We start from the raw sequence: 15,999 nt of genomic DNA, 5'->3' as shown, positions 1-15,999 counted from the left end.
TAGAGACCATGATGGGGCCTTTGTACAGCCTATCTTGCTGGACGTATCTTATCAAGAGGAGAATTATAAGGTGGTGTATGGGTGTGGCAAAATTGTGGTAAAACCGTGGGAAGAGCCTATAACTTGAGCCTAAATACAGGGTGCAGCTATCAGAAGTATGTAATGAACATACAAGTGAAGTACAAGTGTTAGGTGTATGTATTTTTAGCAAGTAGAAAGACTACCCTTTGATCTTGCCAAAAAATTAATTGTCCTTCATACTTCTTGAAAGTTAAACTGGGAGCATAACTCAATGTTACCTGTACAGAGAGTCAGGGCTCATGAGTCAGTAACACACTGAGTGCAGTAATCAGGACTATGCACTCTACAGAGCACAGGGATCAGCACAAAATGTTCAGTTATCTATATGTCTATAAAGGGTTAGTACTTGCCCCCACACCCCTGATCCCCTGTTGTGACAATGGGCTAGATGCAATGCTTTCCTAATTAAATTTAAAAAAAAATGCTTTTGGCTTACAGTTGCAGCGCATTATCTCCTAAATGACTGACCTTAGGTGCTTAGCCACACTCTAAAAAGCAATCCACCAATGATTGCTTTAGGAGCAATATATATAGACCTACTATGACCAGAAATGGTAATACTATCACTTTGCTAACCACTTGATGAATCTAAAATATTTTGGTTCATTTGGTGTTAGATTTACTACAGCAGTTAGGATAATAAAATTTATTATAGACACCGGTGTGTTCATCTAGAAAAAATTGTTGTGTACAAACCCAACATGCAAATGTAGGTGAATCAAATATTCTATAATATTGTAACCTCTTCACGTAGCATTCATGTAGCCAAATAAATTATCCTACAGTTCTGGAAATAATCCTCTACATTTTGTTTGCGTAAAACAATTAATACACACATTGGCTTTCTGCACAGAAAATCTTCTAAAATCCAGATACCCATTTTAGTTGCTCTAAATAGGAGTGTTTGATTTCTGGTTGCTTATTTTGAATGGGTTCTTAAGAGTTGTGCTTATGTTTTCTATCTATTTAATAATTTGATACATGTTATAGTTTGTGTCTTACCCGTGCTGGGCTCACACTCTTCCAAATCTTCATCATCACTAGGACACTCAGCTGATGCAACCAGAAGATCATCAGAATTCTGGGTAAGGAAAAAAGGGGGGATTATTTTTTGATATTATTTAATCAAAAACTCAAACTGGATGTGATTGTTTCAGTTATCAGTAACTTACAGGGTCCCAACAACATGATAAATTGTTGCAGTCATATGTTTTTTAATGTGAGTTTAATATTTCATGCTCCTTAAAATATATATATATTTTTTTTAATAAGTTAAGAGTTTAAATATATAATGTACCAGAAACATCAGTTTTCCTGGCTCACTTTAAAATAAGCAATATTTATATAAACCACTTCCTGTCCGTCCCATTGTAATAAGAGTGGCACAGAACTGAGCAATTGGTACCAGGCCGCTGTGATTGGCCCAGGTACCATGTATTCTCTGTGACCAAACATAGTGATCACATGCTGCTCGCTAAGTAAATGATTGTTATGAATAGCAGCCATTCATGATTCATTAATTACTATTGTGATCTCAGTGATTGGTCACAGTGATTACATAGTTTACATGGCCAATCACAATGGCCCTGTAACCTTGTGTTAGAGTAAACCACAGTCACTAATGAAATCCATTAATTATTTCAAAATGAAAAAAAAATAAAAAACATCCTGATGACCATAGTGACACTGCACTATTCTGGTAACTGTATGTAAAAAAAAAAATCATAAAAAAAAAACAAAAGTTGAAAAAAAATCAAAATTATAAAACAAATATACTTTTGTGTACCAATGTTAATTTTGTTGAATAAAATATATTTTTTATAAACACTATTTTAGTGGACCAATTAAGATTAATTCAACAATTCAGATGACTGAAATACGACTAAAATTGCATTTTAGTCAAAAGACTAAAATACTGTACAACTAAAATGGCATTTTAGCCAAAAGACTGACTAAAACTAACTAACTAGAAATTTGACGTAAAAATTAACACTGCACTACTAAGGATAGGTAGGGGGCATTTACAAAGCTGCTGAAAGCACATACAAATTAAGAAAAAGGCTTTTCTTACCTTTTTTATTCTTAATATTTAGGTATACATTTAATAAACTATATTAAGTGGGTGTTAAGTTGTGTTAAACCTTATCACAAAGAATCAGGGTGGACATTTACTAAGAGTTGTTTAATAAACTGTGTTAACTAAGGTAGTGTTAACTAATATATCTCATCTCTTCACTTTACTGTGTAGTCTCTGTGATAACTACAACATTAGTATAGGAATGTTCCTGTTTAATAAACTCTGTAAGCTCAGAAAAGTCTTAACACCAATGTAAACTTAGTGTTTAACACCTCGTCTGCTTTGGTGTTAAATCCAGGGGATTTAAGCCTTTTTAACTGTAGAAGAAAATCTTTCACTGATCATTGTGGTCAATCAGTGCTTCAGGACAACACTATTGGACACTGCAGGGTATGTGTTAATCTAGAACCCTATGTCTGCAGCACGCAATAATGGCAGAGCAGAGTGAAGAAACCGGTGAGCAGTAGACCTCAAGTGCATATTTGCTATATGGATTGAAATGTGGCTGGTTCAGCAGGGACTGACTGAATTTCGATCCATGTATAGGCAGGCTGATTTGTACAGAAGTTGAGTGGTATATTGACTTCTATACAACCAGCCTGTCGGGTTTTTTCCAATCAATTAGTGCTGTCGGCAGTACTGATTAGTATTCTGACGGAGGGGGAGTTTCCCTGCCATCAGAACACAATAGCTCAGCGGAAAGGACAGTGGTGTCACTGGTGTTGGTGTCACCCCCAATAATTTTTTCCCATATAACACTGCATATAGAGGCAACAGTAGTGCCGTTAGCAACTATCAAGCAACTAGCAAATTTGAATAACAATATCATTACTGATCAGTGTCGGTTTCTGCAATTACAATCCCCAGCATTTGTGCCAGTTTCTGCAATAATAACCCCCGGCATTGGTGTCAGTTTCAGCAATAATAACCCACAGGATTGGTGCCAGTTTTAGCAATGGTAACCCCCAGCATTATTGCCAGTTTCTGCAATAATAACCCCCAGCATTGGTGCCGGTTTCCTCAATAACTCCCAGCATTGGTGCAGTTTTCTGAAATGATAACTCCTAGCATTGATGCCAGTTTCTCCAATGATCTCCAGCATTGGTACCAGTTTCTCCAATGATCCCCAGCATTGGTTCCAGTTTCAGCAATAATAGCCCACATCCCTGGTGTCAGTTTCTGCAATAATAACTCCCAGCATTGGTGCCAGTTTCTCCAATGATCTCCAACATTGGTGCCAGTTTCTCCAATGATCCCCAGCATTGGTGCCAGTTTCAGCAAGAATAACCCCCCCGCATTGGTGACAGGTTTCAGCAATAATAACCCCCAGCATTGATGCTAGTTTCTGCAATAATAACCCCCAGCATTGGTGACAGTTTCTGCAATAATAACCCCCAGCATTGTTGCCAGTTTCCACAATAATTACCCACAGCATTAGTGCCAGTTTCCGCAATAATAACCCCCAGCATTGGTGCCAGTTTCTGCAAAAATAAGCCCCATCATTGGTGCCAGTTTCCACAATAATAACCCCCGGCATTGGTGACATTTTTGCAATAATAGCCTCCAGCATTGGTGCCAGTTTCTCCAATGATACCTTAGCATTGGTGAAGTAGCTGCAATAATAAACCCCAGCAAAGGTGGTCAGTGGCAATATGATATTTTAAAACTCTGCAGCATGAATGAGCTAATTAACACTGACCACTAGTACAGCACAAAGGGGTTAACTAAACTGCCACTGGCCACTACTGCATTAGTGATCCATGGCAGTGTTAATTAACACCTTTGTGCTGCATTAGTGGCCAGTGGCAGTGTAATTAACCCCTTTGTGATGTATTAGTGGTCAGTGTCAGTTTCTGCAATAACAATCCCTAGAATTAGTGGCAGTTTGCACAATAATAACCCCGAGCATTGGTGTCAGTGTCAGCAATAATAACCCTGAGCATTGGTGTCAGTGTCAGCAATAATAACCCATGGGACTGGTGCCAGTTTCAGCAATAGTAACCCCCAGCATTGCTTCCAGTTTCAGCAATAATAACCCACAGCATTGGTGTCAGTTTCTGCAATAATAACTCCCAGCATTGGTGCCAGTTTATCCAATGATCTCCAGCATTGGTGCCAGTTTCTTCAATGATTCCCAGCATTGGTGTCAGTTTCAGCAATAATAACCCACAGCATTGGTGCCAGTTTCTGAAAGAATAACCCCCAGCATTGGTGCCAGTTTACGCAATAATAACCCCCAGGATCGGTGCCAGTTTCTGCAATAATAATCCCCAGCATTGGTGCCAGTTTCCACAATAATAACCCACAGCATTAATGCCAGTTTCCACAATAATAACCCCCAGCATTGGTGCCAGTTTCCACAATAATAAGCCACAGCATTGGTGCCAGTTTCCGCAATAATAACCCCCAGCATTGGTGACATTTTCTGCAATAATAACCTCCAGCATTGGTGCCAGTTTCTCCAGTGATACCTTAGCATTTGTGAATTAGCTGCAAAAATAACCCCCAGCAAAGGTGGTCAGTGGCAATATGATAATTTAAAACTCTGCAGCATGAATGAGCTAATTAACACTGACCACTAGTACAGCACAAAGGGGTTAACTACACTGCCACTGGCCACTACTGCATTAGTGACCCATGGCAGTGTTAATTAACACCTTTGTGCTGCATTAGTGGCCAGTGGCAGTGTAATTAACCCCTTTGTGCTGTATTAGTGGTCAGTGTCAGTTTCTGCAATAATAATCCCTAGAATTAATGGCAGTTTCCACAATAATAACCCTCAGCATTGGTGTCAGCAATAATAACCCACAGGATTGGTGCCAGTTTCAGCAATAATAACCCACAACAAAGTAGATGCAAACCCAAATTTTTTTTTTGATGTCATAATGTAGAGTATAAGATTTCCTATCATTTGAGCCCAGTCTTGCCACACAGAGTTAATCCAGCTCTGAGCAATATTGTTTTATTATTCAGTGAGATAAATCTTGACAAACAGAGAAAAACTTTGTCAAATCCTCTCCCTTGCTGTGAGTGACAGGTGATTTACATATCTTGTGCACTAGCCTAAGACATGTATTGTTTTTTAATTCGCACCCCCACTCCTTTCTTCAGCAGCTCTGCAAGGATTGGCTGTTCCACACCTCAGCATGATTTGGTATGCTGAAGTCATGTAGTTACGTTCCTGTCTTTTCACTGGATGTTAGAGATCATAGCAGAAGTTCAGTGTAAGAAATATACACAGGAGAAAATGCAAATTGACAAGGGGAGTGTAGAGGTGGACGGGGAGTCTACTGACATCAGGACTTCACCCACCGAGCTTCAGACAACAGACCCACCCACAGACCCACAGAATATGCAGTTTTTCAGCTCTCATAACAGACAGAGGGGAGGCATTTGACAGGTAAAGATACATGCAGGAGGCATGTATATCCTTATAGATAACCCCTATGGCAGTAGTTTAGAAAGGATGACATTGGGTTTACATCCACTTTAATGCTCCTGCAAATGCCCTGTAAATAGCCATTTATCAGGTGATTATGTATTATTACTGCTAGATAAAACTGTGCCCATCAATTGCAGCCTCACTGTGCCCATCAAATGCAGCCTCACCATGCCCATCAAATGCAGCCTCACAGTGCCCATCATATGCAGCCTCACATGTGCTCATCAAATGCAGCCTCACTGTGCTCATCAATTGCAGCCTCACTGTGCCAATCAATTTCAGCCTCACCGTGCCCATCAAATGCAGCCTCACCGTGCCCATCAATTGCAGCCTCACTGTACCCATCAAATGCAGCCTCGCTGTGCCCATCAATTGCAGCCTCACTGTGCCCCTCAATTGCAGCCTCACTGTGCCCATCAAATGTAGCCTCACTGTGCCCATCATAGGCAGCCTCCTTTACAGCAGGTGCCCCCCTTTACATCAGGTTTCCCAATCAGAGTCCCCCTTTACAAAAGGTGTCCCCATCAGCATCCCCCTTTACATCAGGTGCCCGCATCAGGGTCCTCCTTTACATCAGGTGTCCACATCAGAGACCTCCTATACATCAGGTGTCCCAATCAAAGCCCCCCTATACATCAGGTGTCCCCATCAGAGTCCCCCTATGCATCAGGTGACCCCATCTGAGTCCCCCTATACATCAGGTGTCCCCATCAGAGTCCTCTTATACATCAGGTGTTCCAATCAAAGTCCCCCTATACATCGGGTGACCCCATCAAAGTCCCCCTATACATCAGGTATCACCATCAGAGCTCCCTTAAATCAGGTGCCCCATGAGAGTCCCCCTTTATATCAGCCATCCCCATCAGAGTTTCCCTTTACATCAGGTGTCCCCATCAGAGTCCCCCTTTACATCAGGTGTCCCCATGTCTGTACACCTTCTGGCTGCTGTGCCCTTTATGAGAGGTTCCCACCATCCCTGTACTGAGTTCCCGGGTCTGGACACCTACTGTGCCATTATGAGGGGTTTCCGGTGATGCAGCACAGCCAGCAGCAACACACAGGGACTGGGAATCAGTCAGGGACAGTGTGACTGGCCGCTCAGTACACACTTTAAGGGTCACTTTTTGTTTATTACTAGCTTTGGGGGGGCAGCGCCCCTGCACCCCCTATGGAGGGGCCACCACTGCGCATCCCGCTGCAGCTCTGCAAGTGCATTGTGCAAGGTTTCTTCTCTTGGACTTCGGCGGTGATCTGTGCACCTCTGTGCATGCTTAACCGACATCAGGCAGACTTTAGCCAGCATTGCCTGCACTCTGTCACCTCCCCTTTGTTCCGGCTCTGGTGTCACTCCTCTGGCAATGTCACCCGGGTGTGGCCCACACCCCCCCGCACCTCCATAATGATGCCACTGGGAAAGGATTAATCGAGTGTGTGAATGGGTGAATCAAGTAATTTTTTTCGATCAACTCGCTGGTTGAACAAAAAAAATGATTAATGTATGGCCAGCCTTTGCATGTCTGATGCTTGGCAGCTTTGGTGCAGTGTGATACAATTTTATCCCATTCAGGGCTTCATACCAAGCCCACACATGGGTCGCACAAGAATGAGCTGTGCATTCTTGTGCAATTCACATGATGTTCTGTGCGGTGCAATTTTGAATGGGCTAAAATCACACCACACTGCAACAAGAGTAGCGCATGCACTACTTTTTAAAATGCACTGTAACCCGACCACATGGTACAAAAGTATCATTCCATCTGATGCGGGCAGGTGCAGGAAAACGCAATGCATGCGTTTGAAACCTGCGTTTGCGATGTCATTAACTTTCTATTGACACCTGCTACAGATTGCAAATAAAGTGCATTTTGCATGCTGTCTAAATCGCACCGGAACACACAGTGCATTTCTGTGCAATTCGTGTGCGGGCATGATATGAACCAGCCCTAAAAGAAATGCATCTGGAGATGAATGCAGTTAGCTAGGGGTGGGTGGGCTGGAAGGGGAATATGAAAAAATCGTTATTTTACTAAAGGTGTGTATAAATTTTAAATGTGTTTTTTAGTTTTAGTTTTTAATCCCATACCTCGGTTCTGATGAATAACCTATGATCTTTTAGGGTGGAGGATGGTAGTGAAATAGTAAATTAAAAAAAAAAATTATTGATTCAACTGTCACTCACATAGGTGGTTATTATACTTCCAGGGGCGTACCTAGAGCATTTGGCACCCAGGGGATCCTATATCTGGCAGCCTCCCTGGGCGGGCAGGCAGTGTACCGCATGTCGATGTGCTGACGTCGAAGTTAAGTGGCATCACGTGTAGCGCCTCCGCGCACTGCAGCCCGAAACGCAGAAGAATCCTCCTCCCTCTGCTCCCCTGGGTGGCCAGGCCCCTCCTCCTCTCTCGGTGCCAACCGACCCGAGGATTATCATTGGACGGCCGGTGCCAGACAGAAATACATGTAACTGGCAGTGGCACACTTACTATGTGCTACTGCCAGTGGTGCCACTAGAGTTGGTGTCACCTGTTGCAGTAAAATATGGTATCATCCCCCCCCCCAAAAAAATATTTTCCTGTTTTCTGAAAGTGCGCTAAAGATGTAGCATGCAGGACTTTTGATGCGCTTTCAGAAAATGCAGAAAAAAATGCTCAACCCAATAGAAATCTATAGGACTGCAGCTATAACTGCGCGTAAAATGTAGCCCCTGGAAGACGTCAGTTGTGACGAAACGGCGTAGGGAGGAGCGGCATGCTGACATCACCACCATCCTCGCTGATCCCGGAAGCAACGGGCAGCAGTCTGAAGCCGGACGGCATTTGATTTTATACGAGTTTTTTACTACGACACTGTAAGTGTATTTCTCTATTTTTTTATAAAATTGTTAAATTGTGTTACGCTATGGAAGCCTCTTTTGTATATTTTTCCATGGGGAACGAGTGTCCTTCCATCACCTAGAGGATTCTTTGTGAGGAGACGCATTTGGGATCCGTTCCCAGCAAAGACCCGAGGCTGGGGTAGATAGCCACACGCTTATACGATCTCCCTAAAAAGAGATTGAAGGAGCTGGTAAGGGGCAGTTTGTTTAAAGATGGAGGAACTTTTCTGTCATCACACTCTTCAGGGTGATAAAGTCGCATGTCTCACACCACCTGGATGACTGTTAATTCCTCCTCTGAAAGAATATTCTGCTAGTGAACTTTTTACTCTATGAACTTTTTACTCCATTTACCTTTGAATTGGACTGTACATGTTCACTGATTTATGGGTCATTTTATTTTTTTTGATTTAAGATGACAATCAAATTTCCCTCTTCACTGTCGATTCACGTTATATGAGTGTACAATCTGTATGTACCAAGGTGATCACTTTGTTTAAATTTTCGTTTTCATTCACAAGTTGCAGTGCAGCTATTTTTACCTATATTGTTTATTAAGTGGATGTGTGGCTGAGGAGTGCCACACCAAAAGAAGTACAGTATATAAATGAATTTAAAATTATAAATTATACCAAACTGTACCACACACAATGTAAAAGATTATAAAGGGAATACATAAACCCCTCTAGTGAACAGTGCAAAACAAACAGTATAATCAAACTAAATAGAGTCCATATGTATAAATATGAAAAAGGAATGAGTCCAAAAAGGTCCATATGGGGGGACCCACAGGATAATAGACAGTCCCGGGTGATTCAGAATATATAAGATCATGAATGTGTGAATCCACCACCAAAAAGAGGGAGCCTGGCCGCTTACCAGAACCCCATGACCCCCCGTTACAGAGGGTCTAGATGGGCGTTGAGATCCTGCTAGTCCGGAACTCCCACGAGAGAGGCTGGAGGGGCGTCAGGAACTGTGATGGAAATGGATGGATCCCCAAGGAGGCTCAACTCTCAGCATAGTGTGGTCATCATGGGAAAAGAAAAAGGGAGGGCTCTCATAGTGTAAAATCAAAGGTGGTTTATTGAAGTAAAAACAAACACTCACATGTAGGTATAAAATCGTCATCAAATAGAAGAACAACCTGTGGCACCGGCCGGATGACCACAGGCAGCCCGTCCTGCTGGATATACAGCGACAGTGGGAGGTGGCGCGATGAAACCGCTCAGCCCTACGCTGCGTTTCGCAATAAGTTTGCGTCTTCCAGGGGCACGAGCTGCTCATCGCATCACCTCCCTTAAATAGTAAAAGAAAAGCCTCACTCTGGGGTCACTCAGGCCCGTATCCGCACTAGCCTAAACCGCACCTGATAACAGAGCGCAGACACGCCGGGACTCTACTTCCGCACTAGCCTGGAACGCACAAGATCACGGCGCCAGTGCGCATGCGCTCCCTGAAGCTACATCCGCGTCACCCGATGCTGAGTCAATTGATTGGATCAACGGCCAGGGTCTCGTGCGCATTCGCGTGCGCATCCCCTATGTCCATCCCCCCCGCGTATTGCGTGTTAGGGATTCTAAAGGTGAGCGCGGTGACAGTGGGAGGCAAATGGTCGTTAATAAATGTAAATAAAACTAACCAAAGCTAGAGATATAAGGACCTGTAGCCCCAGCCATCAGAACTGATAAAAGGGCCATCACCCATCTTAATTGGTCGCCTGCAGAGGCGATCGTTACCCCCGATCTAATACATTGGTTGCTACTGACCCATAAAGCGGGGAAAATGTGTCACCACCCAATGTGTGCTGTGTCACCCCAGGTGCATCAAAATAAATGGATGCACTAAGTCTGAACCAGCAGACACATGAAAGGTAAATGTTGGTGGATATGAGTGGTGACACACAAGGCCAAAATCAGGAAAAAGCATCCTAGGGGGACATACATAAATAATATGGTGCGACCCCTAGTGGCCTTCCTGCAAAGTGCACACGCATTATGACCAACACCGTCTCGTTGTAAACAGTCAGGTTGCGGCATAGGTGTGCACACATGATGATGGAATGAATAAAGTAAAAAGAATAATAAACAATGAGAAGTTAGGTGCTGGTTGCTATAATGTATTAAAGCACCTATACTAGTGACAATCAATGTGGTCAAGACCAACATATACACCAAACGATAATGCCGTCGCCAGGTGCATAGTTAGACTAAAGGGGTAGTGAAAAAAATCGTGTTCCCCCGACCTGGGGGGGGGGGTGACCCGCCTAGTTTTAGACCATTTCAGGTCCTAGACCACATTGGCGTGTCTAATGGCCCATGTAGGTCTAATATAAAAGTTTCACAGAAATCTGAAATGGTAAAAAATGACCAATAATGGCCAACCTAAAAAAACGCATATACTAGTTCCATTAGGTGAATGGGTCAAAAAAAGTATACATCTTAAAACACTGTTAAAAAATATTATTAAATTATTTTAAATGCTGATATGCACCTTCAGTGTTTAAACATTAATCGTCGGGCTTATCTGGTGTATCCGGCATGAGGATCTAGAGAAAACAACAGCTAAATGTACAAAAAATGTGGTTTACAAGAAATATATTAACCGTGGGAAAAAAGACCAACCTCACCATTAACTAAGCGTTATTAATGAAGGCGTTGATGTCTGTATCGACATTCATACCATGCGGCACATAACTTCTGACCCTATATATCCAAGCCATCTCCATCTTGGAAATTTCCCTGACAAGTGAACTACCTCGCCAGTGGGGTTTATATTTATCTATGCCCAAAAATAGTGTCTTAGAGGGATCTCGATCATGAAATTGATCGTAATGTCTGGAGACGGGATGTTTATCATACCCTCTTCTGATGTTTCCTAGGTGTTCATTTAAACGGACACGTAGGGTCCTTTTGGTCCTCCCTACATATTGGAGCCCGCAAGGGCATTGTAGGAGATAGACCACCCCTTCAGAGCCACAAGTGATGAATGGTTCAATGTCCTGTGAACACCCAGTGCTGGTGGATAGAAATGTCGCAATACGTCTAGATCTGTTCACATTTAGAGAACACACCTGACATCTCCCGCATTTGTAAAATCCCGTCAGGTTTTGGAGGAAGGATCTATTTTCTCGTGGAGGGTCTTGGACTGTGGGTGCTATCTTATTACCCAAGGAGGCTGCTCCCTTAAATATCACCCTAAGTCTTATTGGTAGGATGGCATTAAGAGTCGAGTCACTACTGAGCACATGCCAATGTTTATATATTAGCTGTTTGATGGCCCGGTGTTGAACTGAATAAGTAGTGACAAATGGTACAGTGTCTAGAACCTCATTCCTAGGTCTAGGGGCCTCAGTTAGCAAAGATGCTCTGTCCCTATCTCTGGCTAATTTTAAAGCCTGGGAAAGGGAAAGGTGATCATAGCCTTTTTCCAGGAATCTTTCCGTAAGAATAGATGCCTGATGGTCAAAGGTGGTTAAGTTAGAACAGTTCCGCCTAAGGCGCAAAAACTGTCCGTAAGGGATGGCTTTCAGCCAGGGTTCGTGATGGCAACTGTCGACAGAGATATAGGAATTTCTGTCGGTTGCCTTAAAGTACAGTATGTAGATGTCACGAACCGTCCTTCCAAGATTCGGATCTCCAAGTCAAGGAAATGGATGGTCTCTTGACTGGCTTCAAAATTAAACCTGATACCTCTACTATTGGCATTAAGACTATTCATAAATTCATGGAGTTCGGCTTCGCCTCCATCCCATAGGAGGAGGACGTCGTCGATGTATCTAGCCCATAGGGCCACCTCAGGTCTCCTAGGAGCGTCGACGACGTCCTCCTCCCATTTGGCCATGAAGATATTGGCCAAACTCGGAGCGTATTTGGCTCCCATAGCCACACCACGGTCTTGCCGGTAAAACTGGTTTTCGAACCAAAAGTAACTATGGCTCGCAGCATATTGCAAAAGGTCCATTATAAATTGGATTTGTACCGGGGGTAGGTTGGAATCTCGTTTAAGAAATAGTTCCACCATCTAGAGGCCCTCACTGGGAGTGATTTTGGAGAGTGTGTTAATAACCTGTTTGGTGTCTTTAATAAATGATGGAATTTTCACCACCCACGGTTGTAGAAAAAAATCAATATACTTGCCCACCCGGGACGTAATGGAATCAATCCCCTATCAACAATTGATTCTAATTCTTTCCTGTACTTGTTCAAAGGGTCCCTACTTAAAACCGTGTAAGTGTCGGTATCACCCACAATACGGTGCATCTCCAGTTGGTAATCTTGGCGATCCAATACCACGATTCCCCCGCCCTTGTCGGCCGGCCTGATAACAAGAGATTTATTATTGCACAGGGAGTCCAGTCCTATCTGGAGATCCCGGTGCAATTTCGCTTTCTTGACCTTAATTGACTCAAGGTCTCGTAAGACCACATCCCTGAATACTCGGATAGCTGGAGCAAGAGAACCCGGAGGGTTAAAAAGAGAGGCGTTAGCCAAATTTGTGTGTTGGTATTGGCTACTGACATTGTCTGCCCTATTGATGGGATTAGACAACATGTAGCGCTTGATGTTTAATTTGCGTGTAAATTTATGCACGTCCATATAGGTTTGAAATTTGCTCAAGTTTCTGGGTGGAGCAAACTTCAAACCTTTGTCCAGAAGCCTCTTTTCAGCGTCAGTCAGGGTTTGTTTGGATAGATTGAAAATACCTGACCCTAGGTTTTTCTTCTTTTTGAGTTTCTGGATTCGCCTCCCCCCTCTAGTTCCTCTTTTCGTTCGCCCGAGCGTTTGGGTACTCGAGAATCCCTGGGAAAACCCCAATTTGAGTTATTATTCCCTCCTGGGGGACCATAAGATTGAGAGGGCCCAGGATGGTTATAATCCCTTTGAGGATCCCCAGAGTATTGAGCACCCTGGTTCCTGTCGGGATAGTTATAACCATATCCTCCTGAATTGGCACCTTGTTGCTGGGGGGTATCGAAGTCTGACAAAGGATAAAACCTATTGTGTAAGGGAATTGGATTCCCTGGACGGTCAGGTGGTTGGTAATGTTGGATAGGTCCCCCATTAGAATCCTGATAATTCTACAACCGTTGGTGGTGAAAATTCCATCATTTATTAAAGACACCAAATAGGTTATTAACACACTCTCCAAAATCACTCCCAGTGAGGGCCTCTGGATGGTGACCACGGATGTTTCATCCCTCTACACCATCATCCCCCACCATTTGGGTCTACAGGCGGTGGAACTATTTCTTAAACGAGATTCTAACCTACCCCAGGTACAAATCCAATTTATAATGGACCTTTTGCAATATGCTGCGAGCCATAGTTACTTTTGGTTCGAAAACCAGTTTTACCGGCAAGACCGTGGTGTGGCTATGGGAGCCAAATACGCTCCGAGTTTGGCCAATATCTTCATGGCCAAATGGGAGGAGGACATCGTCGACGCTCCTAGGAGACCTGAGGTGGCCCTATGGGCTAGATACATCGACGACGTCCTCCTCCTATGGGATGGAGGCGAAGCCGAACTCCATGAATTTATGAATAATCTTAATGCCAATAGTAGAGGTATCAGGTTTAATTTTGAAGCCAGTCAAGAGACCATCCATTTCCTTGACTTGGAGATCCGAATCTTGGAAGGACGGTTCGTGACATCTACATACTTTAAGGCAACCGACAGAAATTCCTATATCTCTGTCGACAGTTGCCATCACGAACCCTGGCTGAAAGCCATTCCTTACGGACAGTTTTTGCGCCTTAGGCGGAACTGTTCTAACTTAACCACCTTTGACCATCAGGCATCTATTCTTACGGAAAGATTCCTGGAGAAAGGCTATGATCACCTTTCCCTTTCCCAGGCTTTAAAATTAGCCAGAGATAGGGACAGAGCATCTTTGCTAACTGAGGCCCTTAGACCTAGGAATGAGGTTCTAGACACTGTACCATTTGTCACTACTTATTCAGTTCAACACCGGGCCATCAAACAGCTAATACATAAACATTGGCATGTGCTCAGTAGTGACTCGACTCTTAATGCCATCCTACCAATAAGACCTAGGGTGATATTTAAGGGAGCAGCCTCCTTGGGTAATAAGATAGCACCCACAGTCCAAGACCCTCCACGAGAAAATAGATCCTTCCTCCAAAACCTGACGGGGTTTTACAAATGCGGGAGATGTCAGGTGTGTTCTCTAAATGTGAACAGATCTAGACGTATTGCGACATTTCTATCCACCAGCACTGGGTGTTCACATGACATTGAACCATTCATCACTTGTGGCTCTGAAGGGGTGGTCTATCTCCTACAATGCCCTTGCGGGCTCCAATATATAGGGAGAACCAAAAGGGCCCTACGTGTCCATTTAAATGAACACATAGGAAACATCAGAAGAGGGTATGATAAACATCCCGTCTCCAGACATTACGATCAATTTCATGATCGAGATCCCTCTAAGACACTATTTTTGGGCATAGATAAATATAAACCCCACTGGCGAGGTAGTTCACTTGTCAGGGAAATTTCCAAGATGGAGATGGCTTGGATATATAGGGTCAGAAGTTATGTGCCGCATGGTATGAATGTCGATACAGACATCAACGCCTTCATTAATAACGCTTAGTTAATGGTGAGGTTGGTCTTTTTTCCCACGGTTAATATATTTCTTGTAAACCACATTTTTTGTACATTTAGCTGTTGTTTTCTCTGGATCCTCATGCCTGATACACCAGATAAGCCCGACGATTAATGTTTAAACACTGAAGGTGCATATCAGCATTTAAAATAATTTAATAATATTTTTTAACAGTGTTTTAAGATGTATACTTTTTTTGACCCATTCACCTAATGGAACTAGTATATGCGTTTTTTTAGGTTGGCCATTATTGGTCATTTTTTACCATTTCAGATTTCTGTGAAACTTTAATATTAGACCTACATGGGCCATTAGACACGCCAATGTGGTCTAGGACCTGAAATGGTCTAAAACTAGGCGGGTCACCCCCCCCCCCAGGTCGGGGGAACACGATTTTTTTCACTACCCCTTTAGTCTAACTATGCACCTGGCGACGGCATTATCGTTTGGTGTATATGTTGGTCTTGACCACATTGATTGTCACTAGTATAGGTGCTTTAATACATTATAGCAACCAGCACCTAACTTCTCATTGTTTATTATTCTTTTTACTTTATTCATTCCATCATCATGTGTGCACACCTATGCCGCAGCCTGACTGTTTACAACGAGACGGTGTTGGTCATAATGCGTGTGCACTTTGCAGGAAGGCCACTAGGGGTCGCACCATATTATTTATGTATGTCCCCCTAGGATGCTTTTTCCTGATTTTGGCCTTGTGTGTCACCACTCATATCCACCAACATTTACCTTTCATGTGTCTGTTGGTTCAGACTTAGTGCATCCATTTATTTTGATGCACCTGGGGTGACACAGCACACATTGGGTGGTGACACATTTTCCCCGCTTTATGGGTCAGTAGCAACCAATGTATTAGATCGGGGGTAACGATC

The 15,999-nt window shown here is 43.2% G+C and overlaps 1 protein-coding gene across 29 annotated transcripts in view; it reads right to left on the bottom strand.

Moving 5' to 3' along the window:
• Positions 1-15,999, bottom strand: part of NRXN2 (neurexin 2) — a 3,426,600-nt gene that overhangs the window by 18,543 nt on the left and 3,392,058 nt on the right. For all 29 annotated transcript variants that reach the window (XM_073605072.1, XM_073605074.1, XM_073605073.1 and 26 more), the window contains one exon: positions 1,084-1,162. In XM_073605072.1, coding sequence (XP_073461173.1) covers positions 1,084-1,162 — 79 coding nt within the window. The remainder of the gene's footprint in view (positions 1-1,083; positions 1,163-15,999) is intronic.

This window comes from Aquarana catesbeiana, linkage group LG11 (assembly GCF_042186555.1).
Source record: "Aquarana catesbeiana isolate 2022-GZ linkage group LG11, ASM4218655v1, whole genome shotgun sequence".
In the NCBI taxonomy this organism is placed as follows: Eukaryota; Metazoa; Chordata; class Amphibia; order Anura; family Ranidae; genus Aquarana; species Aquarana catesbeiana.
Note: the sequence above shows the minus strand (reverse complement) of the source record. Positions and strands in the feature narration are given on the sequence as shown.